Source organism: Dermacentor variabilis, chromosome 10 (assembly GCF_050947875.1).
Source record: "Dermacentor variabilis isolate Ectoservices chromosome 10, ASM5094787v1, whole genome shotgun sequence".
In the NCBI taxonomy this organism is placed as follows: Eukaryota; Metazoa; Arthropoda; class Arachnida; order Ixodida; family Ixodidae; genus Dermacentor; species Dermacentor variabilis.
In genome coordinates, this window is record NC_134577.1 from 21,315,562 (window position 1) to 21,343,317 (window position 27,756).

Below are 27,756 nucleotides of genomic sequence, written 5' to 3' on the forward strand. Positions count from 1 at the left end.
TGGCTTTTCGCTGGCACGACGCTACCGCGCAACTACGTCTGCTCAAGCAAGCCGAGTTGTGCTGTTTTCACACAGCTAACGTAAGCTCTCATAATACTGCTGGTTTCGTGCATGAATACTCAAAACATAGCAGTTCATTTGGGAGAATTTTTGTTTTCAGCACTTCACGAGCGAAAAGTGATTTCGTCAAATTTTAAAATGATGCCTCCGAACTTTTCATTCATGGTCCTACCAGACAGGAAGCTTGGAACTTCAATGCGTGCAGGATACCGCAAAAACTTGCCGGAGAAATAGAAAAATATCAAATTGTCCATTCCATCACGTCCGACGTCGGTGAGAAGTCAACGCCAAGTGCGAGCAAGCATCAAATGAAAGTCCTCACCTATCAGGCCGCCGATCAGGAAGCAGACCACCTGAAGTATAAGCACAATCGCCACTATGCAGGCGAGCTTGCGACCGCTTAGGTTTTCGAGAATGCTCCCAGCCATTTTGACGTACTGACGGACTAAGCGAGCGCGGACACCGTAGACAAGGCCGCGCGCTCACGCTCAGGCACCACAGAGATGGGCATGCATGGGCCAATAGCGCACACACACCCGCTAAGCGGACAGGTTTCGTCATACAGTGAGCAATACTTAAACTAAAGATATTAATGTATAGCCTCTAAGATTACAAACATTCTTGTTGGCCACATTGGTGTATTTACATTATACATGATGATGTTTTCTGTTTTCTATACTTTTTTAGATAGTTATTTTGGGAGGAGGAGGGGAGTGAAAACTAGTTAAAGGAAAGGGGGATATAAAGAAAGGAAAAAAAATAGGAGGGAGAGCAAAAGGCTAGGTGGCGACAGCCGCCGCCCGTTACAAAGGGTGTAGCCTCTATCCATCCATCCATCTATTTATACACACATGGTTTTCAGTGCATCGGCGTTGTACATATTAATTATGTGGTTTACTTATAGAACATCAATACTGGGCGTGGATTTGGATACCACCTACACGTGAAGTCTAGATCCACGTCCAAGAAAGTGGCGCCTTCTGAATTTAAAATACAAATCTTTAAGGCTATGCTTTCGCTGGTTGAATATGCCGGACGCGATTTTGAAATTTGATAACACATCATAGACGTCGGGTTTCGGTTTTTGGGCACTACCAATTATTTTATAATTACAACTTTACCGTAATACATGCAGTATTATTGTTGTATATTATAAATGTGCTTGTTGTTTATGCGACACCATGGCATAGAGAAAGACATTTCTTTCTCTATATGAGACCACTGAACAGCTTGTACTGTTCCAAGCCAAGCCAAGCGTCTTCTATGTTTAGCATCACGTGGTACTTGATCACGTGTCTAGCAGTGTCAACCGGTGTTGTTTGCACGGTGTTTGTCCCTTCGATCTCTTTACACGCTTTTACATCTCGCTAGGATGCGTTGAACCCGGCGGACGAGATCTGCAAAGCAAAGAGCCTCAGAATGCCTCGGGAGCGCAAGGGAGCGAACAAATTCAAGGACGCCGACCTCGACGGCTCGGGCGGCGTTGGAGGTGGACCGGGCGACATGAAGCTGCAGCCCGAGAGCCCGTCCACCAAGAAGCGTCGCACACCGGCGGCTCAGGCAAGCCCTTCGATACCGGACTTGGTGCCACCGCCTCCGATGACGGGCTACGGGGAGACGATCGTCGCCTCGAACCCCTTCGACGACTCCGTCACGTCGCAGCAACAAAGCCACCTGCACCGGCGGCCACCGCCGCAGCACGCCATGCTGCACCAGCCTCCGAACGTCTCGCAACCCCAGATGCCGCCTTCGGGTGGGCCCGTAATGCCACCGTCGGCGGCGATGCACCCGAAGCCGATGCCCATGTCCTCGGGTAAGGTCTACCCTCCCGATCAGCCGATGGTGTTCAACCCGCAGAACCCGAACGCGCCGCCCATATATCCCTGCGGCGTGTGCCACAAGGAGGTGCACGAAAACGAGCAGGGGATCCTGTGCGAGAGTGGGTGCAACTTTTGGTTCCACCGCATCTGCACGGGCCTCTCGGACGCTGCGTTCTACCTGCTGACGCAGGAGATCTACGCTGAGTGGGTGTGCGACCGCTGCCTCTCGTCGAAGAGCATACCACTCGTCAAGTTCAAGCCGTGATGTGGTGCGCTTGTGTTGTGCGAGGTGAACGCTGGTTACTCGTGCGATGAAGAACTCGAATTCTTAAAATCCTGAAGTCCCTTCTGTAGCGAAGCCAGAGACTCAAGACAGAGTCATAGCTGTCATGTGCTGCATATCTACAACTACAAATGTATTTTGCTTGCAAATAGGTGCAGCACTCGTCATGCCCGATAACACCAACACTGAAAGCCACAGGCTCACTTAAGAGAAAGCTTTAGCTCGGGCCCAACTCCGACGCGGCCTACTCAAATACATGTAAAACGCAAAAACGTTTTTCTGAGATAACCCCTGGACCGATTTCGATGAAATTTGTTGCATTTGAGAGAGAAAGTTATTGTAGTGACTGTTGGAAGCGGAATTTCGATGTAAGGCCTGAAGATTGTTACAAGAATTTTCAAAAATTCGAAAGTTTGAAAAAAATAGAAGCATGAAGTTTACAAATTAGTAGCTCTGCACCAAGAACAGATATCGTGGTTTTGTAAATAGCATTCATTAGATCATTGAAAGCGGACAAATTTGATATGTCGTTTTATGTCTTACAGGAATTTGTTACACCGTGAACAAGGGTTCTGAAAAAGCTGTATTTACATACTACTCAATTTGTTGAGATACATGTGTAACATATCAATTTTGTCCGCTTTAGATGTACTATTAGATGCAACTCACAGTATTGTAGTATCGTTTTTCATTGCTAAGTTGCACGGTTCTAAACTTGATAGTTTCATAAATTTTCTATTTTTGCCAATTTTCTGTAAAAAATTGACGACTGAAATAAAGTATTCCAAATCAACAGTCACTAGATTTTAAGCTTTTATTTTAAATGCAACAAACCTTGACAAATTTGGTGTAGTGGTTGACGAGAAAAATGAATTCTCCTTTTACATGTATTTACGTAGAAGCACCCAAGCTAAAGCTTCCTCTTAAGGTACGTTTTGTGGTAATGGACTTTTTTTTTTTTTCTGATAAAGAGCGTAATGGGGGGGTGTTTGACTAAAATCTGTGTGCAGTGGTTCATGATGGCATGGTATTTATACGTTTTCCTACCATAAGCGATAAACAGTGACCAAAAAGGAGAATCTTCCGCCCGGAGTGAATGTTATGGCTAGGGCACTTGTACAAGATATTTTTTTCTCCCATAATATTATCTAGTGTCAGAATCAGTTGTTGGTGTCTTTAATATCTTTATAACTGATTTAATTTTGATACATTTCAAGGAAAGTACAAGAGCTAAGGGTGCACAGCGTCTTAGGGGTGCTATTGTACCTACTGTATAAGTTTTAATTTGCATATCATGATTCACATAAATAAAGCTCACAGCACAGTACATTGGCTGCAGCAACTTTTAGGTACATTTCTTTGCATGAAATCTTAACAAAGGCTTGCCTCAGAAAACTTCACTTTTTCTTGACATTGAAACAGTAAAATTTGCACAATGCAAGAACATTTACATGTGTCATCATAGCCAGTGTAATGGGTATGGGTAACTTACATTTGTGGTAAAAGCTTCTTTAGTAACTGAAACCTAAGTTGCTGCTACCAAGGCATGATGTCAAGAAGCTGCTAACAGCAGTGATTATGAAGTCAGAGGACCAGGCTAAAACAAAACATAGTAGACAACAGTGATAACTCAATAGTACTTGTCAATTAAAGTCATGCATTCATGTTTGCATGCAAAATTGTGTATGGCCACTGCTTGTTAAGCAAGCTTGAAGGTGTTCTTACTACAATGTAGACAGCCATGGCTTTCACATTGTGGCTATGGTTGCATGGTTGTCCGATGACAAGCAGAATGCTGCATACAAGGCAGCATGCACTGCAAAAGCGTACTCTATTTTGCTGCAATACATTCTCACCAGTAGTGTCATGGCTGGGACTCTGACGAAGCGCCTGTTGGTATACGATTGTCAGCACAACAGTTATCATCCATGAGTGCTGGAAATGGTCATGTGCCATCTATTACACTGCCTATTACTATAATCACATGCAGTTAAGCATTATGAGAAGTATTTCTTTGCTGAAAACAGCAAGGGGGGGGGGGGAGTTGCTGATTTGGGAAAAATTTTGGGACACATATTACTAATTAATTATTGGATGTAACAAATTAAATCTAAAATGTTTACCCTGGTATTGGCACGGGACGAATCTGTATGCTTATGAAAATGTATTTTTTGTGTCAGATGTAATTACTTAAAACAAGGTTAAACTATACCTCGATGAACATGATGAAACTGGGGCGACCATTAGTGAAGCAGTTGGTGCTGCCCGCGTTCCTGTGTTGCAAGTCTCTGACCTGCAATTCGCATTTCTCATGGATCATTTGCACGTGCTTGTTGTTTTTACACTGTTATTTTTGCTGCACTCTTGTGTCAGATATCTCTGCCATGTATAAGACGAGAGCTGTAGCAGAACTTGTGTGCCATTTTAATAGCAATCATTTGATTTCGTGTGTCATGGGTATATATTTATAACATCTACACTTTCTTTTTCATTTTGCTTCATAACTTCAACAATAATTAAATTTTTTTAATCCTGTAAGATATCATGGTAATGAAATTATGTAAATATTGTGATGGAAACAGTGAGAGCTCAAGAAGTAAGCATGTAGGACAACATAGCCCATTTCAGGTAACTAACCTTGTCATGTAAAATCTGTTCCACAAATGTTTTCTTAACCCCCTGATGAAGGCCTCTAACTGCTCTTGATGACATTCATTGCAGTGGATGTTGCATAGCAGTGTAATTGGCCCGATTATTTACAAGCATTGTTTCTTATCTCGGTTATCACTCAACCCCGCGTTCCATTACCTCGGTCAGACAATGAATTTCGACCATGATAAGATAAGTGTGGCAGCGGCATGCTCTCTTTTACAAGAGGTGCATTGAAGCTGCCTAGTTTCAGCGATGAAACTCCTCGCATTAGCCGTTGCAGTTCTTTGTTCTGGTAGGTGATGTTTGATTCTTCCTTCAATGAAAATTTTTAACCATGATGCAGAAACGAAGGCTGTTATGTGCAAAGATGCTTGTGCATAAAGTGTAAAGAGATTGCGCAACCCAAGAGTAACTTGCATGGTTGCGTTGATGATGTACATTTTCGTGTCGCATGGCAGTAGTTGTTTCTGTTAGGATTTGTTTGGACATGTATGTTTCAAGCATGATCTCGGACTCCCATGTACAGTCAGCCTGTTGGGCTTGTGAATATATATTAAAATGAACAGCTTCATCTTGTGTGAGTTCTTTGTTGGCTGCAGCAGTGACAATGGTGCTGTCAATATTTTATGTACTTATAGCCTTACGAAGCAACTGAGGGTGGCTGGTGTAGTTTGTACACGTTATACACCCATGCTTCTCAAGCTTTTATGCTGGTCTTGTTAGTCTTACATGATTAATTTTTAACAGTTATGTTGCTCTGTTGAAACGAGCACTGAACTCCAGAAATGATGGTAGTCATCTATTGCTGCAGACAGACCAGTCCTAATTTCACTGCTGTGGAACCATGTGATTTTCATACACCATGCTAATTGTTTGTCAAAATTGACATCTGTGTAGATAGTTAGCCTTGGTTTGTATGCAGACAGTATCACAATTTAGTTGTTGTTTTCGTGCGTTTGTGAAGATGAAAGAAAAACTTGCGTAATATGTCCCACCTGCTTCCTTTTTTGCAACAGAACTGCTTGTTGGCCTAGTTGGTGCTTGCTAAAAGACATGATTTTTGCCGCAATTGAACACTCACAAAAAGGAAGACACATAAAGCCACCTGTGTTGTCTTTATGTGTCTTCCTTTTGTGAGTGTTCAATTGCGGCAAAAAACGTCTTTTTTTGCTTCTTTTTTAGCTGGCCCAGTGTTTTCTCGCAGTTTGAACCTTCCTGCAATTTCTGATGCTGATAGAGCATGCAAGGATGCCCTCGGGCCTGATATCATTGACAATGACCCTACGTACATCCTGAGCCCAAACTTTGATGGAATTGCGAAGTATCCTGCCGGTGTATTCTGTATGTGGACATTGCGTACACTGCCAGGCAAGGTAAGTGGTGAGAAAAAGAAAATTAAATTCTGGGGTTTTGCGTGCCAAGCCCATGATATGATTGTGAGGCACACTGGAGTAGGGAAATCTGGATTAATTTCAACCACCTAGTGGTGAGAAAAACAATGTTATAGCACCGTACGATTTGATGCACACATGTGCATAATGGCATGGGAGTGAATTCAGCAGAATTTCGTGTTATACATGTGTAGATTTCCATTCATTTGATTCCTGTTAATTCAGTTTAACAACGGAAGACAGCGAAAATGCATGTTGCTGGCCGAGCGCTGCCGATGAGATAAAGAACGTCCTGGCGCTTCCTCGTCGCCAGTCACGACGCAGCCGACCTTGTTCACCGAATGCACGCTTGAGAGCAGCACAATACCATTGCGTAAACGCTCCGTCATGTGTTTCTTTTTTCATATTTTGCTGGCTTTTTTTGCAACCCCCAAAAAAGGACCATGTGAGATGTATTGTAAAGAAAACAACTCGATCGATGGTTTCTGAAAGTGCTCTACAAATCAGCGTATTATACTTAGGGTGCTCAGCCTGTAATTAAATAGGTGGATAATTAAACCAAATTAAAGAGTTATGGGGAAAATAAAAATTTGTCTTACTATAGGCTATTGCGAATGGTATGCATTCGGTTCAATTTGCTTCGGACGCGCCTTTCATTTTTAAATTCTTGGCTCAAGTTATGTGAAACACATTTTATAATATATATATATATATATATATATATATGGGGGGGGAGAGAGAGAGAGAGAGTCTGTGGCTTCATGTGACTGTGACTAAGAAAAATCGGTCGCCTCAGTTCCACTTCTTGTCCGTATATGAACAAGTTCTTTAGATCCGGTGAAAATATAGCAAACAAAATAAAATAAATCAGAACAATAAAAGATGACACGTATGAAGATTTAATTAACACATTTCAACCGTGGAAAATGTTGCAACAAAATCTTCATACATGCCATCTTTCTTTTGTGCTATGCTGTAGGTGTGTGCATGTGCTTGCGGTTCCTCGCATAAAGGGCTTCGTGGTTATACAATTAAGCACGATAATATTGCACTGAGAGAGATAATTTTAATTAATGAAAGCATATGTGAAGAGGTTGGCCTGAGGAAGGTGCCGCTGCCCCCTGTTCCACTATTCCACATCGTTACCTTGTTTGTTTTTTATTACCACCCTACTAATGTTGCAAGTGACATGCCGGAAATCAATAAGCAGGCCTTCCTGCCAGGAGGGTGAACAATGAACATCGACATTGTTTTGAATGTGTCAGCACAGATAGTATATGTTTCTCATTCTTGCGTGGCTGGCTTCTCTGTTATAAACAACTTACATTTTTGCAAACAAAAAAGCGCTGTCAAAAAGGAAAGAAAAAGTAGGTGGTCCTTTATCAGTAAATGCGAGAGAAATGCTTTAGCTTTACGTTGCACCTTTTTGAGGTTCCTGATCCGTGATCTAAACTGCGATCACCTTACCACAAAGTTTTGTAGAGGAGCTTACTTGAAACATGTCCTGTCGCTTCAAGGAGGCAAGTCGACGTGCAACTAATTGTGGTCCGGAGCAGGCCGCCGTGAGTACGCTATATACATAAACATATACACGCTTTTACACATACACATACAAGCTCTCATCGCCTAAGTACCTTTGCCATGTGACCAGAATCCCATACTTCATACATATACACTTTTAACAGTGTAAGCTGTCATGGGCTCATCCCAATAGCCATTTCGGTTGGCGATAGTGTCCGCCACTGCCGCCTCCGGTGTCTGTAGCAGCTATCGCCGGGAATAAGGGAAAAAAAAAACGAACCTAGACTCTGCTGGAATCGAACCCAGGCCCGCTGCGTGGAAGTAAGCTAATTTGTTACTCAGCCGCGCAATAGCTTTTTTTCTTTATTTCATTGTATTTATTATAGTAGCAGTCAACCCGACATTCACCAGTTGTTCATAGTCAGAGAATGGAGAGCACAATAAAAGTCGCACACAGAAAGGCAGCGTTCATACTGTGAGTAGAAACGTTGGTTTCACTTTAGAAGGGTAGTAAGGATAAGCACCTCACCAAAATAGGGTACCAGTACGGTTGTATACCGAGTCCATCATAAACATGTTTTAGGTGTAGGGTCATTTGGATAAAATGTACCCTTGTAGGTAACACCGTTTCGGCATTTCGGTCCATCATTCGCGTTTTCCACAAACTGTGCATTCCCATGATAAAAAACATATCGAAAGGTGCACTATTATCAGAGGTTGGCAGCAGGTATCGCACAGTATGAGCGTTAATCTCAAAGTCTTTCTTTAAAGTCCGTAGGAGGTCATCCCAGAACAAGATGGCGTCGGTGCAGCTAACAAAACAATGTTCAATTGTCTCTGGTACATTACAAAGGTGACAGTTAACAGAAGAGACAAAGATACCCTTTTTTTGTAGCCATGTTTTTACCAATATGGTTTCACTATGAAGTTTATACAAGAATGTTTTGCAGCAAGGGGATAAATACATTTTGCGAACTCGCTTTAGTACATCGTGGCCTGGCCATTTAATGTATAATGATCGGTAAAATGGAGGCAGAAATAGCGTGGACAGTAAATCGTTGCACAACGTTTTGTGCGACACAGAGTACAAGTATTCAGTGGAAAACTGAACTGTCAGGAAACAAACCGCCAAGTAAACTTCTTGCATGAACCCCCACAAGCATAAACGCAATGAAAGATTTGAAGAAACAACTAAATCAGGTAACACATTAACAAGTGCGATTCGCATGTATGACCGAATTATAGGATGTGAAGTATCACGAAAAAAGAAGAAACGAGACACTATTTGCCGCACATAAAGATGTACTAAGCCCAGCCCACCTTCACTAACAGGCCTATGAATAATGTCTCGCCTCATGGGCTCAAAAGTATAGCCTAGCACAATGAATAACTTGCAATACATAGTAAATATTGGTTTGCCAAGAATTTATTGCTGGCTTCGGCTTTCCCAAAAATAGAAAGTCATTGTGGGACGAATGTCTGGGCGTAACTTTGTAGGGCCGAAACCCGTTTTTTCCAATAGTGTGCGCTTAATTTATATGCGTCTAGCGGCACACCAGGATACTTTGGTGGGACATCAGTCCACTTAACGCCTGCAAGTGTTTGCAAGCGTGCTGCGGAAAAATGCTCCATAAACACGTCCGCGCGCGAGGGGAGGTGCAATGTGACATGCGCCTCGCGTAGCGTCGATGCGTGCACATCTTGCATTACAGTTGCATATTATTATACACTAGGTAGAACGCCATAAAGTAGTCGCACAGGTGGCGGCATAAGAAAGCGAAAGAAGGTTTCACAAAGAAAAAGAAGTTTAATGTGATGTATACAAGAATGCTAGAAAAAAAATATACTATATTGTGTACCTGAGTAAATCAAACTGACCAGGTGACTCTGCCGCCGCCGCGTTTCAAAGGGATGCCAATATTCATCATCAGCATGGTATCGTGCCACTTGCCTTGTGATGTGAAATGCGCTCCGCGTAGCGTATATAAATGTGCCCTTTGAATTGTGCTTGCATAATAAAAAAATTACTTTAGATTATGAGGCTTTACGTGTCAAAACCACGATCTGGTTATGAGACGCGCGGTAGTGGGGACCTCTGGAAATTTTGACCACCTGGGATTCTTTAACGTGCACTTAAATCTAAGCATACAGGCATGGAGGAAGTTTTCCTTCCTCCATGCATACAGACGTTTTCGTACTTCGCCCTAATCGAAATGCGGCCGCCGCCGCCGTCGGGATTCGATCCCGCGACCTCGTGCTCAGCAGCCCAACATCATAGCCACTAGAGTGCACTACACTACGGTACTCTATTGGACGAGCGGCTAGCTGGGGCGGCGCCTGCTTGGCAGAGGGACAAGCCGCAGCTCGACGGTGGCGCCGGGCGGACAGTTCAGCTGATCGTTCTCGTGAAAACGACGCGAAGAGACTTCGCCACTTTATTCTATGACTTCGCCGCGAAGACCCTGCAGCGCGTGGTGCCGTAAATGGAGCTCCTATGCAGCCGCTCCTCCAGCTACGTGTGCCGTGCAGGCCCGCGACTTTTTTTTTTTTTTCCCTCTTTGACACTCCCAATGCTAACGAATTAAAAAAAAAAAAAACCAGAGCACATCCAACGCAGATGCTAGAATTTATGCGAAGGGAAGCGATTAATTATATTCTTTAGAGCTAACGGCAATGCGTACGATTTGGTGATGGCATGTTCATGCATGCACAAAAAAGTATTTAGAGATTCTGTGCCTTTTGTGTCACAGTTGGACATACCTATTCTGGAGGATTCGCCAAGAACGCGCACACCCCTAGTGGCGCATACCGAATGCCCAGTTACCCCCGTCCGGCGTCGACTGAATTGTCTAAACCACACATGTGCTTACAAGAGCTCCTATGCCTAAATTTCGGCTGTCATTTGCCACCCTTCCCGTTACGCGGCAGTGCAACAGTTAAGCACGGTCTTCTCATGAGCTACACCTTTCTCCTTAATTTTAAACTGCACTCCACAAGAAAGTTCGCACCCCTTGGGGCGTATCTCGTCGGCAAACAAGGCTTTGTCTCGCCTGCGTTTCCTTCCTTGAACGCTCTGCGCTCGCCGTACTTTCCTTCCAAGAATGCTACGTCACGCTGATAGCGTGCATGTTATTCGTGTCCTCGAAGTAGCGGGCGCACGGTATTAAAGAAAGGAAAGACGCGGAAAGATGGCGATCTCTGTTTGGTGACAAGCCTCGAAAGATGCTAACTTTTCTTAGAGTGCTAAAATCTACACCCTAAAAGCAGTTTTCACCTAATCCTAGTACCATGTTGTCCGGCTAGCCTCGAGGTTTTTGATCTGCAGCACCAGCAGCACAATAAAATTAAAAAAGATATTTAGCATTAGGAGTGTCAAGGTGGAAAAAAGTGTGTGTGTGTGTGTGTGTGTGTGTGTGTGTGTGTGTGTGTGTGTGTGTGTGTGTGTGTGTGTGTGTGTGTGTGTGTGTGAGAGAGAGAGAGAAGCCGGTTACTATATATAGTCAACTCTCGTTAAGACGAACTCGGTTAAGCTAAAGTCTCGCTTATAACGAACAACACGGTAAAATTTGGTTGGTTTTCCATAGACTCAATGCAAAAAAAAAAAAAATCCGCGTAAGACTAACCGCCTCAGACGTACTCTTCGGTTAGGACGAACATTCGGAGCGACTGCCATCGCTACCAATCCTGTAGGCACCCTATATTGGGGCGGCATTCTGTAAGAGTCCACCTAATGGACTGTCCATTTCGGCCACTGCTCATTGGATGCAGCTGTACGAGCGAAGAGGAGCAGCGTTTGAAATGGACAGTCCACTAGGTGGATTGCTACAGAATACCTGTGGCGCACATCGCCCGTGCACAGAGACGAAAAGAAGAGAAGGAAAGAAAAAAAAAGCAATAAAAAAATCTTGGCCAGCGCCATTTCTCAGCAGGAGCATGTAGCTTCGCGTCAGCATACGGGTCCTTCAGGCTCCACCACGACTGCGCCACGCGTCACAGACGCCATTCTTTCACTCTGCCGCCTCACCAACCGTCGGTTGCGTACTCTTGCCGTCTCTAGGAGCACTGCACAGACTGGATGAAACCAAAGAGTACCACTTGAAGAAAGTTTGTATAAGTGCTTTTTATGTCATTTTCCCTCATTATAAGTCTACTTCACTTACCGTTTTGAAGTAAGATACTTGGATACACCTGGTCATGCTGCCAATTATTTTTTGGAGGGCACTTCCGTTAAGACGAACTTCTTATAATAGGAACAAATTTTCATGATCTCTTCGAGTTCATCTTAAAGGGAGTCTACTGTATATATAAAACGTGATCATATTGTATATAGAATATGAGATTATCAGATGTTTCGAAGTGGAGTGCTTAGACAGGGTGCAGAAAGCGTTGATGCGGTGTTAGGTATCGCCTGTGGGATTGCGATATGCAGGGTGTCCTAACTATCATGCACAATTACTTAAAGATATGCAAATGCCACCTAGCTGGACAGAACCAATGTAATGTTTGTCGTCGCTTGGGGATACTCGAATTATCTTTTGAATTCCGACTAATTACATAATTCGTCTTAATGAATCAACTTCTCAAATAATATAACTGGATGCCAACCTGAAAAAAACTCCCGACATAGCTTTCTATTCCTCAATACGTGCACGCCATATAAAAGTGTTTTTCCGAGCGTGAAAGAACCCCGCGAATACACGCAAAGTGCCGCGAGCGGCCAGTTGCGTGGCAAGGGAAATATTTCCCTTGCCACGCAACTTATTCCAAGGGAAATAAAGTTGATTGATTGATTGATTGATCAATTGATTGATTGATTGAATGAATACGGTGCAACTGACGGTGGTCTTCTCCCAACCACCGTCAGTTCCACTTCGCTCCTAGAAGATGCAGGGCATGTGTCGAAGGAACTACTGAACAAAAAAAAAAAAAAAAACTTTGCAATGTGGTGAACGAAGTTTAATTCCTGGATCCGGGAATTCTTAGAGTTGCCACTGAATGCGAGCGCAGTTCTCTCGCACTTACCGCTAAATCGCCACTGAAAATTTTCAGAGCTCACGGAGCAGTTGCGTGAATCTCTTGCGGGGAGAGCCAATTAACGCGGTGAAAGCTTATGCGCGCGCTGGTGCAAAACAAACTGGTGTGGTTGAACAGCGGCGTTCAGTTTGCCGGCGTTTGCATGCACCGACCGTTGCTAGCTCGTATGTCCGCCACGTCCTCCTCGGATGTGCCCTGATTGCCATACGTAGACCGTAGACGCATTATTGCGCAGAAACGTTGCGATGAATTCGCGTGACCTTTTCTGCACTATCGCAGTCACATACAATAATAGAAATAGAAAATGTGACGCTTTCTCTATCTCTCAAAAAAAAAAAAAAAAGATGCGTTCAGTATGTCGCATTGAAGACAATGCAGGCGCATCCATCGCTAGTGAGAATGTCAAACCAGTAAAAAAGCGAGTGCTACTCATCGAATATAGGAGGAAGTTCAACTACTTGACTAAGGTAGGCCCCGATAAATATAAGGTTATCGCATGTTTCGAAGCGGAGTGCTGCGAAAGGGTGTAGGAAGATTGATACGATGTTAGATATCACCTGTCGATTGCGATTTATCATACTTTTCTGCGAAATATCGGCTGGCACAACAGCCCACCTTTTTTGCATATATGCTCGCGATTAATGCGCTTTTCTCGGCAAGCTGCGAAGCAGTAAACTTCTCCAGTGATCACAGTCATTGCTAGCAGTGCTAGCAGTGCGAATTGGGAATGACACGAGAATTCTGCTGGTACAACTTCACGGCAATGCGTAACGCATTGCCGTGAAGTTGTAGCAGGGAGTAAAATGAGAAAAGGCCCAACGCTGCTTCACGGCAATACGTCCATCATTGCCGTGATGCCGCACCACGCTTCAACAGAGACGACCAGTGGCAGTGCGAAGTGGACATGGAGAACAAATTTTTGAAGACCGTGGTTTTTATTGACAAGTTATCCCCACATTTTCGTACTAGGCATGGGCATTTCTAGTCTCTGTCCTGGGCCAATCCAGGAAACAGTGCAGTCTGAAAATGTGGGCCGATTTCGAAAACAGCGCAGTTAAGAAGTTTAAGGAGTCCTACGTCCTTCCTATTCGCCTCACGCGAGGGATGACGCGTTAGAGTGCCGTGGGCAGTGACTTAACCCCGTTCTCACTCCCAACTCTCTCAGGAAGATGTCGTCTTTGACCGATGTCAACTAGAGTTTGAATCGCCTTCGACATTCGCATACATACATACATACATACATACATACATACATACATACATACATACATACATACATACATACATACATACATACATACATACATACATACATACATACATACATACATACATACATACATACATACATACATACATACATACATACATACATACATACATACATACATACATACATACATACATACAAACATACATACATACATTGCCTTGCTATGGTTTTTGCTGTGCAAGGAACGACAGTTTCGGGCAGCCTGTTTTATGTCCACTGCAGGACGAAGGCCTCTTCCTGCGATCTCCAATTACCCCTGTTCTGCGCCAATCGATGCCAACTAGCGCCCGCGAATTTCGTAATTTCATCGCTCCACCTAGTCTTCTGCCGTCCTCGACTGCATTTCCCTTCTCTTGGTACCCATTCTGTAACCCTAATGGTCTAACGGTTATCTAACCTGCGCATTACATGACCCGCCCAGCTCCATTTCTTTTATTGATATCAATTAAAATATCGTCTATACCCGTTTGCTCTCTGATGCAAATCGCTCTCTTTCTGTCTCATAACGTTATGCCTAGCAATATTCGGTCTATCGCTCTTTGCGCGGTCCTCAACTTGATCTCAAGCTTCTTTGTCAGTATCCAAGTCTCTGCCCCATATTTCAGTACTAGTAAAATGCACTAATTGTACACCTTCTTTTACAATGATAATGGTAAGCTTCCAGTCAGGAGCTGACAATGTCTGCTGTATGCGATCCAACCCATTTTTATTCTTCTGTGAATTTTCTTCTCGTGATCAGGGTTCCCTGTAATTAATTGACGTAGGTAAACGTACTCCGTCACAGACTCTAAAGGCTGACTGGCGATCCTGAACTCTTGTTCCTTTGCCCGGCTATTCATCATTATCTTTGTCTTCTGCATATTAATCTTCAACTCCACTCTTCCGCTCTCTCTGCTAGGGTAGTAATCTTAAATAACCGTTTTCCTCGTTGGTGAAAGGGTTCCGTTGGCGTTTTCAATATACCCATTCATATTGCCATAACCTCACCGCAGCACATTTCTACCGGCATGCAAGCGGAACCAAAACAATAAAAGTAGCACAGAATTTAGTTCGGTGCGGTCCTTCAAGACAGTCTTAGCTTCACGTGCAAACCCCCCCCCCCCCTCCAAGAAATAGAGTTGCCTGCATCTGGACTAGAGCGTCTGTTATTGCACGTGTAAACCAAATTCAACACGAGAGGATAGAGTTAGCGCCATGATATTAACCTCCTGCCGCCTCAGGTAATCAATTTGGCGTTCGAGGAGTTCTCGCTGCAAGACTCCCCGGACTGCATCCGTGACCGGGTGGCCCTGTACGCCGGCGAGTGGCGACCGCAGCCTGAGCAGCAGCAGCAGTTGGCCGAGAAGCAACAGAATCCGGTCGCGCTGGGCTCGGCTCTCGAAGACCACGGGTCCGCGACGCTTCTGGCTCGCTGGTGCGGGCCCTGGCTGCCGCGCGACTACGCGATTCCGGCCAACACTCCAGCCACGCTCGTGTTCACCTCCGGAAGGCAGGGCACACCGGGACTAGGGTTCGTCGCGCGATACTACCTCACCGACGCTCCCGTCACAGGTGAGTGAAGGATTCAGCGGGTGAGTGAACGGCGAACGAAGAAATGAATGAGTGATACACATTGTCGTGGCGGTGCTCTTGGCAGCGAGGGAAACGACGACACCGCAGCACTCGCAAAGATAGAAAGTGCATTAGTTAGCCGAAATACATACGACGAATGGAATGTGCTGAGGAACGAAGGCAGTTGGACTCGTCACGCAAACATATCTGTCGATTGTTAGCCTACGTCGGACAGCGATGCATAAATCACTAGTGGGTGCGGTCCCGTGAACAGAAGCGCTTCCGAGCGATTGAGATCGTCACAAGCAGGATAATGCAGCCGGCGTCTGGCCACTCGTATATAGCTACAGTCTTGGAGCTAACTCTTCAGCCTTTCTTGAAAGTCAAAGACTCAAACAGAAGCAATGTTATGCTTAGTTCATAGCGTGCGCTATTTAACCTGACACCAACAAAAGAACGCCTCGGTCGTTCCTTGCCGATTTCCAACGGACATTTCCTTCGCGCTCCGTGCGGATCCCACAGCGCGTGAGATCCGCAAATCTTCTAATGAGAATTGCGTTCTTGGCGTTGTTAGACCAGTTTTCTTTGGGCTTTCTAACTGTGCCATCAAAAAATGTGGGCCGATACCAAAGGTGTGCAATCAGAAACGTTGTCCGTTCGTCTGGATATGTGCCGCTTTTGGGTATGTGTCACGTGGTATGCGCCGCTCTTCAATGAACCTCTCTGGCGCCAAATTTGGGTCACTGTCTATGTGCCACTGAGTGTGCGCGGCCTTCACGGCGGCGCCGCCAGAATACGGCGGGAAGCGCGAGCGAGGATCCCGGCACGCATTATGCATGACGTGTTTCGGCTATTCGCATGCTTGGACAGTCATCGTAGATGAATTATGCCTGAATTTTTATTTGTCAATGGGCAACTTGCAAAATAGCGCGTGCCCTTTTCCGTGCAGTGGCCAAACCACTCACTAGAAGATCTGGTTGGAAAACAAAGCCTATCTCCGGTGTTGTTACGTGCGCTGCAGTAGGTCTCTTTTAGCGATTTAACTTGTTTTAAAGCGCCCTTTATTGCTGCTCCTTACTTGTTATGCGTCAAATAATAATTGAATAAGACACCATCTTTTTATTACATTCACGAGAAAAGGGTTGACAGAGTATACTTTCCTATAGGCCATTTGTAGTTGGCTGCCATGCACAGCTGTTTTCTAACAAAAAACCAATGTCCGGACTACTTTAATTCATCTGAGTTCCCGCCCCAAGAGGAATCGCGAGCCCAAAGGCTTTCGAAAAATTCATAAAAGAAAAACAGTCTACCCATGGTTCCCCGATACCCAGCACCTAGCCACCGAGGGGAAATTCAACAGCCTTTACTATATACCGCCAAATTCTAGAAGCTGTTGAACGGGAGCAATGCTTCGTTCTACCAGTCGTTAGACGATAGTATTTAGGTTGCAAAATGTCTTTCTCGCGCTTGCGTAGAATATTTTTGCAAATGATCCATTGGGCTGTAAACCTCTGCCTCTCTTCCGGATATACTGCAGAACATTGCAAGGAGGAAGAACTACGCTGCCGCAATGGCCAATGCGTGGACGAGCGCAAAAGGTGCAACCGGAACGACGACTGTGGTGACGGAACAGATGAGGAGAACTGCGGTAAGTGGCCGACGTTCTCGTGACAATAAAATACTGCCATTAGGTAGCTTTAGCACAGCGACGCACTAATGTAGAGCTACACAGGCTGTTTGTAGCGTTCTGCTTTAGGCAGGTGGGTTACATTATTTTTTTGGCTAACGACTTCCACCCATTTTGCTGAGTTACGTAGAGTGCATTTGGTCGAAGTTTAATGCAGCTCGAGCTCGGTAAACAAGTAAGCAAAGCTATTTATTTCAGAACTAATATCGACGCCAACACCTGCAGTTCAAAACCTGCGTCAGCCCTTCAAGTAAGGTACAGATCAAAGTAGACTCTAATATGGCATTACAACCAAAATATTTTATCAGAAGTGAAAAGCCCAACGCCCTACATCGTGTCTACCGGCAAGAAGCTATAATCGGCGCCAATTATGAGCCAAGTATGGCAAATCAATTCTGTGGAAGCCCGCAAGCTGGAGTAAGGCTCACGAAAGCGAAAAATTTGTCGTTCACTGGGCTGTAGCACTAAGCTATAGGAAGGAAACTCATACGGATATTTAAAAAAGAGAGCTTCGCTGCTCAAGAAAAACACATACGGGTTTCTCTTTCTGAGAAAATCTGTATCCGTTTATTTATGTATATTATTTATTTATTTTTATTATTTGGTACCTATTGCCGGCTTGAGTGTCAGGCCTTGGGCAGGAGTGGGTATATATGAAACAATACACGAACAAGTGACCAATAGATGGGTACAAAAATTCCTTATCAACAGCATCCTAACGTTGCGCACTCGGCACTGCGCATAACAACGTGAGTATTCGATATCGCAGCTCATGTATATAAAGCTTTTGTAGCTTCGTGCCACAGTCCGGTGGTCGACATCGCTTTTGTTTGATAACTATGCGCCCGTCCGCTATCGTCAGGTCCTGAGGTTAGCGGCAACGGGTCGGAGACCTGTGGCCAACCGCTGGCAGACCCGTTCCGCTTCCACGGCGACGAGGACGCGTACATCGTCGGCGGGAGCAAGGCGAAGCCCGAGAGCTGGCCGTGGCAGGCATCGCTCAAGCTGGCCGAGGACCCCGTGTACGGGCACAAGTGCGGCGCCACCCTCGTCGACAGGCAGTGGCTCGTATCGGCGGCTCACTGTTTCCGCACGTGGGTGCGAGTTCCTTTTGCCGTGGCAAAACTATTGGCGTCATCAATATCGTGACCTTTTACAACCTTCACAGCAGGATGAACGCTTCTCCTGGAGATAGATTCCCTTCAGCAAAACTAATAATAATATTTGGGGTTTTACGTGCCAAAACCACTTTCTGATTATGACGCACGCCGTAGTGGAGGACTCCGGAAATTTTGACCACCTGGGGTTCTTTAACGTGCACCTAAATCTAAGCACACGGGTGTTTTCGCGTTTCGCCCCCATCGAAATGCGGCCGCCGTGGCCGGGATTCGATCCCGCGACCTCGTGCTCAGCAGCCCAACACCATAGCCACTGAGCAACCACGGCGGGTGTTCAGCAAAACTGGGCGAGTTGGTATAGGTTGACCATTTTGAACTGTAGCGCACAGAGAAGGAGCACAGGAGAAGAAGGGGACACACACGATGGCTACACGTGCAACTGATTTTTTTTATTAGGAAAGTGCGAGCCTAAATAAAATTAGGTAGCGTTTGCGCACGCGCAGTACAGGGTAAAAACGTCACTGTCACAAAAAAAAAAAAGAAGCATACAGAACGCCTACAGAAGTCCGAACGATGTCACTTTCGATCGAGGTGCGAAATTTCAGCCGGCTTTAGGTGTACAGATAAATTGACGAAGGTAATGGAAGTCAGTTAAGTCAGACCTCCGTGAAAAGTGTACGTATTATTTCTCCACAGATAACACTCATAATCTGATCAGTGCGTCAAATTATCTTTGGGAAAGCTACGAACCTCAGCTACAGTACTGTGCAATGTGCGAGGGAATGCTGGTTAAGCATTGAACCAAAGACTGAATCCTGGTTGGAAGCTCGAACCCTTCATCTCAAAGCGCCGATGTGTTTTGCCGTTGAACAATCCGCCTCGCGAATTTTTTTCTTCTTTAATGCGAGGGTAAATGCCTCAGGGCATACAGAAGTATGGGATGGGGGTGAATAAGGATATTCAACGCAGTTAAGAGTCAACCGGTTCCTCAATGGAGCACATATGCTACCCGTCGGGTCGCTTATGCGACCTGAACTGCTTGAGTTGAAGCACGGCCTCCCAGATCGATCGGGAGGCCGTGGTTCAACTTGCTTCAACGATTCATCAAAATAATTTCCGATATAATCAGGGCAACACTTGACTTCAATCAACCAAGAGAACTGGCTGGCTTCAGGAAGGGATATTCTACATTGGATCACATACATGTCATTTATCAGGTAATCGAGAAATCTGCGGAGTACAATAAACTTCTCTATTTGGCTTTCATAGATAATGAAAGGCAATTCATCCAGTAGAGATACCAGCAGTCATAGAAGCATTGCATAATTAAGGAGCACAGGAGGCGTTCGTGAATTTCGTGAATATCTTGGAAAATATCTACAAAGATTCCACAGCTTCCTTGGTTCTCTACTAGTAGAAAGTTACCTATCAAGAAAAAGGCCAGGCAAGGTGATACAATCTCTCCAATGCTGCATGCTTAGAAGACCTGTTCGAGCTATTAGACTGAGAAGGCTTAGGAGTGAGGATCAACGGCGAATATCTCAGCAACCTTCGGTTTGCAGAAGGCATTATCCTGTTCAGCAACACTGGGGACGAATTGCAACAAAGGATTCTTTCATTGAACACGTCGTTCAAGCAGCACCGATATCGCGCGGCAGCGAAGCAAAATGTTACGAATAACTGTAACTTAGAGACCTTAAAGGCCTGGCTAGTTGGTTCTGCACGATTCAAAATGTAACAGCGCGACATAAAAAAAGAGGGCGTAAACCGAATAAAAGACAAGCGCGAGTCTTCGCCCCAAATCGCGTTGTTTGAGCCGCGAGGAATTCTTTTCATTTTGCCTCAGCTGACGAGGAAATTGTTTTCGCGATTCCAGGTGGGGAGAGCCGTCGGACTGGATAGTGTACGTGGGAAAGTACTACCTCTTCGAGGACGAAGCTACGCAGCAGCTGCGCTACGTAGAGTCCATCTTCATTCACCCTGGCTATCAGATGGCCGTTGTGAGTACGCAGGTTCATGTCGGTTTCGCCCTCTTTTGGCGAGTTTAATTAATAAATAAATAAAATAAGTAGTGTTTCATTATGACATAAAGAAGCCCTAATGTGCTGTAGTAGTAGTTGACAGGGGAACAAACACTGAAAAAGTTGGAACGCAGGAAGAGGTGATACACCAACGAAAACGCATAAGGTACATTACAGAAAAAGAGCATTAAACAATACAGATTATATGAAAGTCCAAAGCAAACAAAAGAAACCAAGAACGCAGACGTACAAGGAGGGTCAAAACGTTGACAATCGTTAATTTCTTTCAGTGAAGTTAGGCAGTGGCGAGGAACGAGTTAAATCGGTTGACGAGTTCGAACTAACAACGGATCAAGGAAAAAAATATATATAAAGAACTTTATTTGAATATATTAGTGTGAGGATAGAAAGGAGGTTATCTTAAGGTCATGATGGTGACGAGTAGATGGATACATTGCGAAACTCGTGATGTCAGCGATGGGGGAAATTTTGTTAATGAAGCTTCCTTACAACCAATCTTTCATCAAGGTGCCGCTTGTTTACCAACGGTGTACCACTCACGGAGTGGTATCATGTCTTACCAAGAAGCAGGCTGTAAAGTGAGCATGATACCTCGGTATCTTGACCGAGCGAAGAAGTTTGGCTTTGTTGGTAGGACATGTTGCAGCCGATGAGAGCGGCTATATGGGCTTGTTGGTGTTGGATTAACTTTAAAAAGCAACACAGTACACGGACGAAACAACGGGACAACACGAGCACTTGTGTGATTTACTCAATTCGTTGTGTTACCTGCTGCGCGCGAACGCGTTCTGAAACCGTGCGTCTCAATCGGTTTCGGTAAAACGGTGCAACGGAGAAATTCGCATGTGTTGGTTGGTGGTGATGATGTTGCTAAATGTGGGGTTATAGCCTGGCAGACCTGGCCAGTTTGCGCGTGTACATACGTAACGTGGCCGCTTCTAAATGCTGATTCGACAAACATAAACCCAACCGTGGGCATTGCTGGCGATATATTTTACCTTGTAAGTCGTTGCGGCGCATCTTGATATTTTCACCATGTGCACACGCATGATTGTTCCTTTTCATTTGTCGCTCGCATGTGAAGTATTATTTATTTATTTATTTATTTATTTATTTATTTATTTATTTATTTATTTATTTATTTATTTCAATATACTGCAGGAAAATGTTTGGCCAAGCAAGAGTGAAATTATGCATTCTCATACAATGAAAAGAGCAAAAACATACAATTTTACCAGGTAAATAGACGTTCTAATGTACCAGTAAAATCACGTGAACAAAAAATAGATGGCAGTAGCGAATTCCATTCTTGCACTATTCGAGGGAAAGGAACTGTACTTAAAACTGTTAGTTTTGGCAAAAAATGGAGCAAGTGAAGGGCCATGAACGTTACGATTGCTTTTGACTGGAAGAGGCTTAATGCACTCTGGAAGCTTGAATTATTTTTTTTTATAAGCTATCATAAAGAAATGATAATCGAGCACCCTTCTGCGAGTTTCCATTGTTTGAACGTTGCGTAAAAGACATGTTGAGTTGACTTGCAGACATTGACTTTAATGAGTAGATATTGCCGTAGTTTTCTGATAATCTCGAGCGAATCCTTTCTTTGGCATACGTGGTCAGGGTATGTAATGGAGCAGGTAAAAACTGATTACAGTGAAGAAAGACAAGCACTCTTCGAAGCTAGTATACGGTTTCCTCGCGTCTGATCCGACGCTAAAAGTTCGTCATTTTTCCTACGTTCTTCTAGAGGCCTGTGCTGGTGGAAAACCGAAAAGATCACGACATTGCGCTGCTCAAGCTGAACGCGCCCGTCACGCTCAATGGACAGGTGCAGCCAATCTGTTTGCAGGAGCTTCCCGAGCTCGCCGACAACACGACGTGTTACGTCACAGGCTGGGGCGCGACCCGCGGTAAGAGGCTCTGCCGTACTTGATTTTTTGACCAAACCTTATATCCGCGCTCTTATGGTACATTAGACTGGTCTCTACTGCACTCCAACTCGACCTGCAGCGATGATGTCGAGATTGGAGCCAGAGAAAGCCTGCCCCTACCGAACGTTAAGCTGCTCCCAGAGAAATCGGAGTAGCCAGGTGACTGAGATTCGGTAGGATCTCGGTCGCGCCCTCAGCTCGAAGGTGAGAGCGCCTTCAAGCGCTCTGAGCGAGCCATGCGAATGCGTTCCGAGTGCTCAATTTCAGTCAGCCGAGTGCGAACCACACTGCTCGTGGAGCGCTGGAAAGCGACCAATCGAATGTGCCGTTAGAGTTGTTCTGCGCTAGACTCTCCACCTTGACCTGGGAAGAGGCAGCGCAGATCAACAGAATGCGCTTAACTGACTCATCAGCGATCCCTTAAATGGTGAAAACACTGGAGAAACACTTATGCACTACGGTGCCTTCAAGATGTAGAAGAGTGCTTGATGGCGAATAGTTCAGGGATTAAATACTAAAATATTAACGTTAAAGAAGCATATAGTGACCACTTCGGTCGAGAAGCCGGCATTACCCTTTTCCACTTTCTCTCCTCATACTTCCTGAAGTCGAACAAGTCTCGTCAACTCATGGAGCATCGAGGGGGTAGACATTAAATTTTTAAAAAATGGGGGAGGGGAGCGCAATCTTTATTTTGTACAAGTAGTGCGCCCTAACGTCAAGGCAACTTCAGCGCCCTTTTGTAATGCTTCTTGAGCATTAGGGCTTCTTGAGCCCTGGTTCGACGAAAGCGCGAAGTACTTGTAAAGATCTGGGTTTGTATACCTCAAATTCTGTTGCCGCAGGCGAATGCAGCAGTCGACGGCAATGTTCGTTACTCGTTTGTCCTTGCCTGAAACGTGCCATGTTTTCAGCTCTAATGGATCACCAACCCCAAATAGTGAAGTTAGCCTGCGTGGAACATATAGATTCAAAACAAAGCGCAAATAACCTCGTTTCTTCAGTGTCATATATCGCAATTGCAACGCCACAAACAATCCTGAGCGTTGAGAATGCATGAAGACATATTTAGCCCAGGTAATTACCATTTTCGAATCTTGTTTTGCGTGCGTGCGTGTGTGCGTGCTAGCTCACGAGAGCTATTTCACGCTCAAAACGTGTTCACTACATACAATCCACGTCATACCGTTTTAACCATTGTACGAGCGCGAGCATTGAGAAACATAATTAAATTCGTAAGCTCGTCAATAAAAAGCACTACCTAACCGTATCTCGCTTTGTTCTTGCTGTTCCGTACGCCGTCCTACTGAACGAGAGCTTTACACACGCGAGCGCATGTTTTCACGTGTATTTTTCTGAGCTGGTCGATTTTGTACGCAAAAGGCACATACGCGCGAGCTTGCAGGTGTTAATTTGGGCAAAAGCGAAACAGAGACATAGAAAAGTGAAGCCATTGCCCGCCTGCTCGTCGGTTCGAGCACTCAATCCCTCACTGTTTTTTCAAAGCACCCTGTTCGCGATCGTGCCGGCGGCGGTAAGAATAAGCGCTCCCCTCGATACTGCCGCAAAGCACTCAGTGGTTTTCTTGCTGTCGCCGCCCAAAACCCTCGCAAGAGGCCGAGATGAGCCCCGTGCTGAAGCAGGCCGCCGTGCTGGTGCTTCCGGTGGACGAGTGCGCCACCTACTACAACGGCACGTGCGTCATCAACCAGCTGATGTACTGCGCCGGCTACGAGGACGGCCGACACGACTCGTGCCACGTAAGCAGTCTGTTCTTTTATCCCCGTAATGACCAACGCATATTTTTTTTTCTACGCCCGTTTGACACCACGAAATTCTGATTTAAGTAATGGAAAATTAGCACATAGCCTGTAGTAGAGTTTTTGGCATGTTGGAGTGAGTTTTCGGTATTTGATAGTTCGATAAACAAAATACTAATGAATTAATTACTACTCACGGAGTTTTTACTCGTATGACATTTAATTGTTTTCTTTTTGTCCAAATGCACTCTCCCTGGCCAGAAGCAAAGGTCAACAAGTTGTTGTTCTTTTTCTTGAAGTAAAACTGCGTTCGGGCATTCCAGGTTTAGCGTAGAAAGAACTCAATGTAAGCCACTACATGAGCAACTGCAGCACATCAACTCGACCAAGGACAATACAGCAATGAAAAAACGAAAGAGAAACATTGTGAAGGTGTAGAGACACTCGGCTTTTTGTTCTGACGTAATAGCAGCAGTAACAGATGAACAGTCGTACGTAGCCCCCAGAAAAAAGAAAAAAAAACAAGAGATGCTCTCTTTACCGAGCAATACATCTACATTTCAATAAGTTATGTACAGGCGGGAAAAAACGAAGTCGGCAGACCAGATAGGCGGTGCAATTCATATTTTCTTCGCAGCCTAGTCATGTAGTATAACATATTATAACATAAAATAGGTGCAGCCTACGTGCGCTTTTCAACCAATGCAGTGCATTGAGACAATGCCACGTTGCACGGGTGCACCAAAATGAATTAACTTTTTTTAATGCCGTGGTCTCTATTAACTTTTGCTCCCCGACAGCACTATTCTTTTTGCTTGTGGCAGCAAATGTGCAGATACACTTGAACAAATCTACGCTTCTTTACGGAATTTATATAGCCGCAATGTACTATTTTTATTATCAAAATCACATTCGATTTTGTGCTTGTGTTTTGTCTCCGAAGTGCCTGAACACTGACGATGCCCAAATTAAGAAAAATATTACATCAAATCAATCTTTTTTATTTATTTCTGCTGCCGTCGTGTTGTACAGGGTGACAGCGGTGGTCCTTTGGTGGTCAAGCAAGGAGGCAGATGGCAATTGGCCGGTGTGATCTCGGGTGGACTCCGATGCGGGGAGCCACGACACCCAGGCATCTACACCAAAGTGACGCCACACTACACCTGGATACGAGACGTCATATCGGGAAGCGTCACGCGCTCCTGACGTCAGCGGAATCTTGAACGGCGTGAGAGGAGCAGGAGTCGAGACCAAACAACGGATAGTCCCCGTTTTTGACAGCACAAGTACCACCTAAATGATTCACTTGATAGAAAAAAAACCTTAAGCAGTGCAAAAAACAAAAAAGAAAGAAAAAGAAAAGACAGTGTGCACAGAGTAATTTGCAATATACTGACACCACGAGTTATCATTTCCCAGTTTTCTAAATTTAAACACAGCTTCTGTGTCTTTTAGCACTGCGCAGTCAACAAACATATTCAACACAGAGGCAAGGAAGTAGCGAAACTTTTTACCATGTCGCCACTAGTAACCACTGATGCCTTGCGCACGAATATGTGGCACCTTTGGACATAACAGTAATGTTACTCTGGTAATATCTTGCAAAAAAAATTCTGTCAGCATCAAGAAGAACATGTGAGAAGCCTTTGCGTGGCATGCCCGACATAGCGAGAGTGCTTCCAACCAAGGCGTAAATAAGATTTATTACAATGTGGGTGGTCCGTGTGTTTATCCGCAGGCACAGAAGTTTTGAAAAAGAGATATTACAGGTACTTTTGATGCACATAAAAGTCCTACAACACAAAAGGATCTTTCCTAAGTTCTGGGCAAAAGCAACGCCACAAGGTCTCGCTACGAGCGCAATATTTTTTTATGAAGGCTGCGCATCGCCTAAACTCTCTCGTGAATACAGAGATCACAAATGCGCTGGTGCGATCTCGGAGGCTACGCTCTCTTAGTGAGTTTTCACACGCCTCATGAATTCGTTATTACGGTGTGGTAAAACTGTTACATCTACACTTGAAAGCAAGCGACAACTCCCTGTAGGTATCGAGTATGAACAAGCTGCACGGAACATGTTTATTGGGGGCATTGCACTCTTTGGCTATTAACACATTTTTATTGAACAGTCATATAGAAACAATATGGCATAACTAGGCCCCTGGCGGTCCATCAACTGCATGAGTTTTTCATCCTAATTGTCGATATGATGAAGAATACTGGTCCTAATTTTCCTGGAAACCCTGAAAAATGGCAAAGAGAACATCAAAAAGACAGTAACGCATGAAATTATTGAGCACATCTTCTGAAACTTCCTAAGATGTCATGTAAATGTTGGTGGTAATAAAGAGTCTAGCGCCACTTGCTGCTTGTCATAACTATGATGTACTTTTTCTTACCTCGAAAAATCTGATGGTTGACCTCTGCTCAGCACCATATACGCGGGCAATATAGGTTTTTTTTTTCTTCTTTCTTTTATATGAGGCGAGGTTTACGTGCGGTGGTTTTATACAGTGCTGTTATTTGTTCCATCCCTCATTTGGTGCTGTTTTCATGTTGTTACAGTCGAGAAAGAACCGGCACGAAAAAGCCCACTTATTAAGCTGGCCCGGCCACCTAATAAGATGCAAGTAACGTGAATTGTGGTTGCGGTGTGGAAACATTGTTTCCAGAACCGATGGTAAGACGCTGTTATAGACGAGCTTATGCCCCCGCATTTAGAAATGCGCCTTAACGTGAAGCCACGACTTGGCTGCTTGACGCGAACTTGACGAATAACTTGATGCGAACACGCCGAAGGAACTGTAATGAGCATCGTGGGAACGATCAGGTCAGGGCTTTATCTTGTGGCGGACTGAATGGCGGAGTGAATGCCAAGTGGTCGAGGAAATAGTCTCGAGACTGCGAGGTGAAAGGGTGCACCACCAAAGCCCTGCTGCGTACTGCATTGGCTGCTTCCCTCAGCGAACAGGAAGCGCGCGCAACACCAACCGATCAGTGCATTTCGCACAGAATGCTCAGATGCAGCATGTCTCGAACAAGCAGCGTATGGCAGCAAGCGTAAGCGCCCTACATACCAGTGGTTCTGGTTCCCGATTTGATCTGCGCCGATACGGTGAACGTGACCTTACACTGCGATCGTTGTTTCGATATACATGACGTCGGTCATAGCTTCGTTGCGAAGGGTAATCCTCACGTACCCCGTGCAACTATCCCGCGGACCCTGCATTTTAGTGGCCCACGACTTGAGACACACTACACTAATAAACAAGCCTGCAGAAGCTGTCTGCTCTCCTGAAGGATATAAACGAGTGGGCGTGGTGCCCTGGTTTATCTGCTCTAAAGAACTTGCCGCTCCTCTAATTTTTAAACATTTCTTTCAATACCCTAAAGGCCCAGAGGGCATCACATAAGGGGGGAGGGTGATTGTTATACACTCATAATGTACTACAAGGTTACAAGCACCAAGGAAAATATGAAAAATATCATAAGTACAATAGAAATGAAGCATTTACAATTCAAAGCGGGGGAACACTACATGATGTCATCTCACAGTCAAGACGTACATCATATAAATATCGATTTCATGCATATAGACGGGATTAGGGTAGCTGAATGTCCACTCGATCC

General features: G+C 44.8%; 4 protein-coding genes across 5 annotated transcripts in view; 2 read left to right on the forward strand and 2 right to left on the reverse strand.

The window, feature by feature from the left end:
• The window catches only part of wls (Wnt ligand secretion mediator), a 40,437-nt gene extending 39,834 nt beyond the window's left edge, over window positions 1-603 (reverse strand). The window contains exon 1 of the mRNA XM_075671927.1: window positions 383-603. Within this exon, the coding sequence (XP_075528042.1) occupies window positions 383-488 (106 nt within the window). The 5' untranslated portion in view covers window positions 489-603. The remainder of the gene's footprint in view (window positions 1-382) is intronic.
• Window positions 604-1,339: 736 nt separating this feature from the next.
• Window positions 1,340-5,386, forward strand: pygo (pygopus family PHD finger). The gene has a single exon (XM_075671934.1). It carries the CDS (start codon window positions 1,480-1,482, stop codon window positions 2,143-2,145), a length of 666 nt encoding a protein of 221 aa, XP_075528049.1. The 5' UTR covers window positions 1,340-1,479; the 3' UTR covers window positions 2,146-5,386.
• On the forward strand, window positions 5,029-26,504 carry LOC142560110 (transmembrane protease serine 9-like). Its single transcript, XM_075671929.1, has 9 exons — window positions 5,029-5,107; window positions 5,998-6,188; window positions 15,255-15,585; window positions 17,123-17,233; window positions 18,135-18,366; window positions 20,267-20,390; window positions 22,183-22,345; window positions 23,981-24,126; window positions 25,159-26,504. The coding sequence occupies exons 1-9, from the start codon at window positions 5,068-5,070 to the stop codon at window positions 25,330-25,332; spliced, it is 1,512 nt and encodes a 503-aa protein (XP_075528044.1). The 5' UTR covers window positions 5,029-5,067; the 3' UTR covers window positions 25,333-26,504.
• Window positions 26,174-27,756, reverse strand: part of LOC142560111 (uncharacterized) — a 185,600-nt gene continuing 184,017 nt past the window's right edge. For both annotated transcript variants that reach the window (XM_075671931.1, XM_075671932.1), the window contains one exon: window positions 26,174-26,369. In XM_075671931.1, coding sequence (XP_075528046.1) covers window positions 26,352-26,369 — 18 coding nt within the window. In that variant the 3' untranslated portion in view covers window positions 26,174-26,351. The remainder of the gene's footprint in view (window positions 26,370-27,756) is intronic.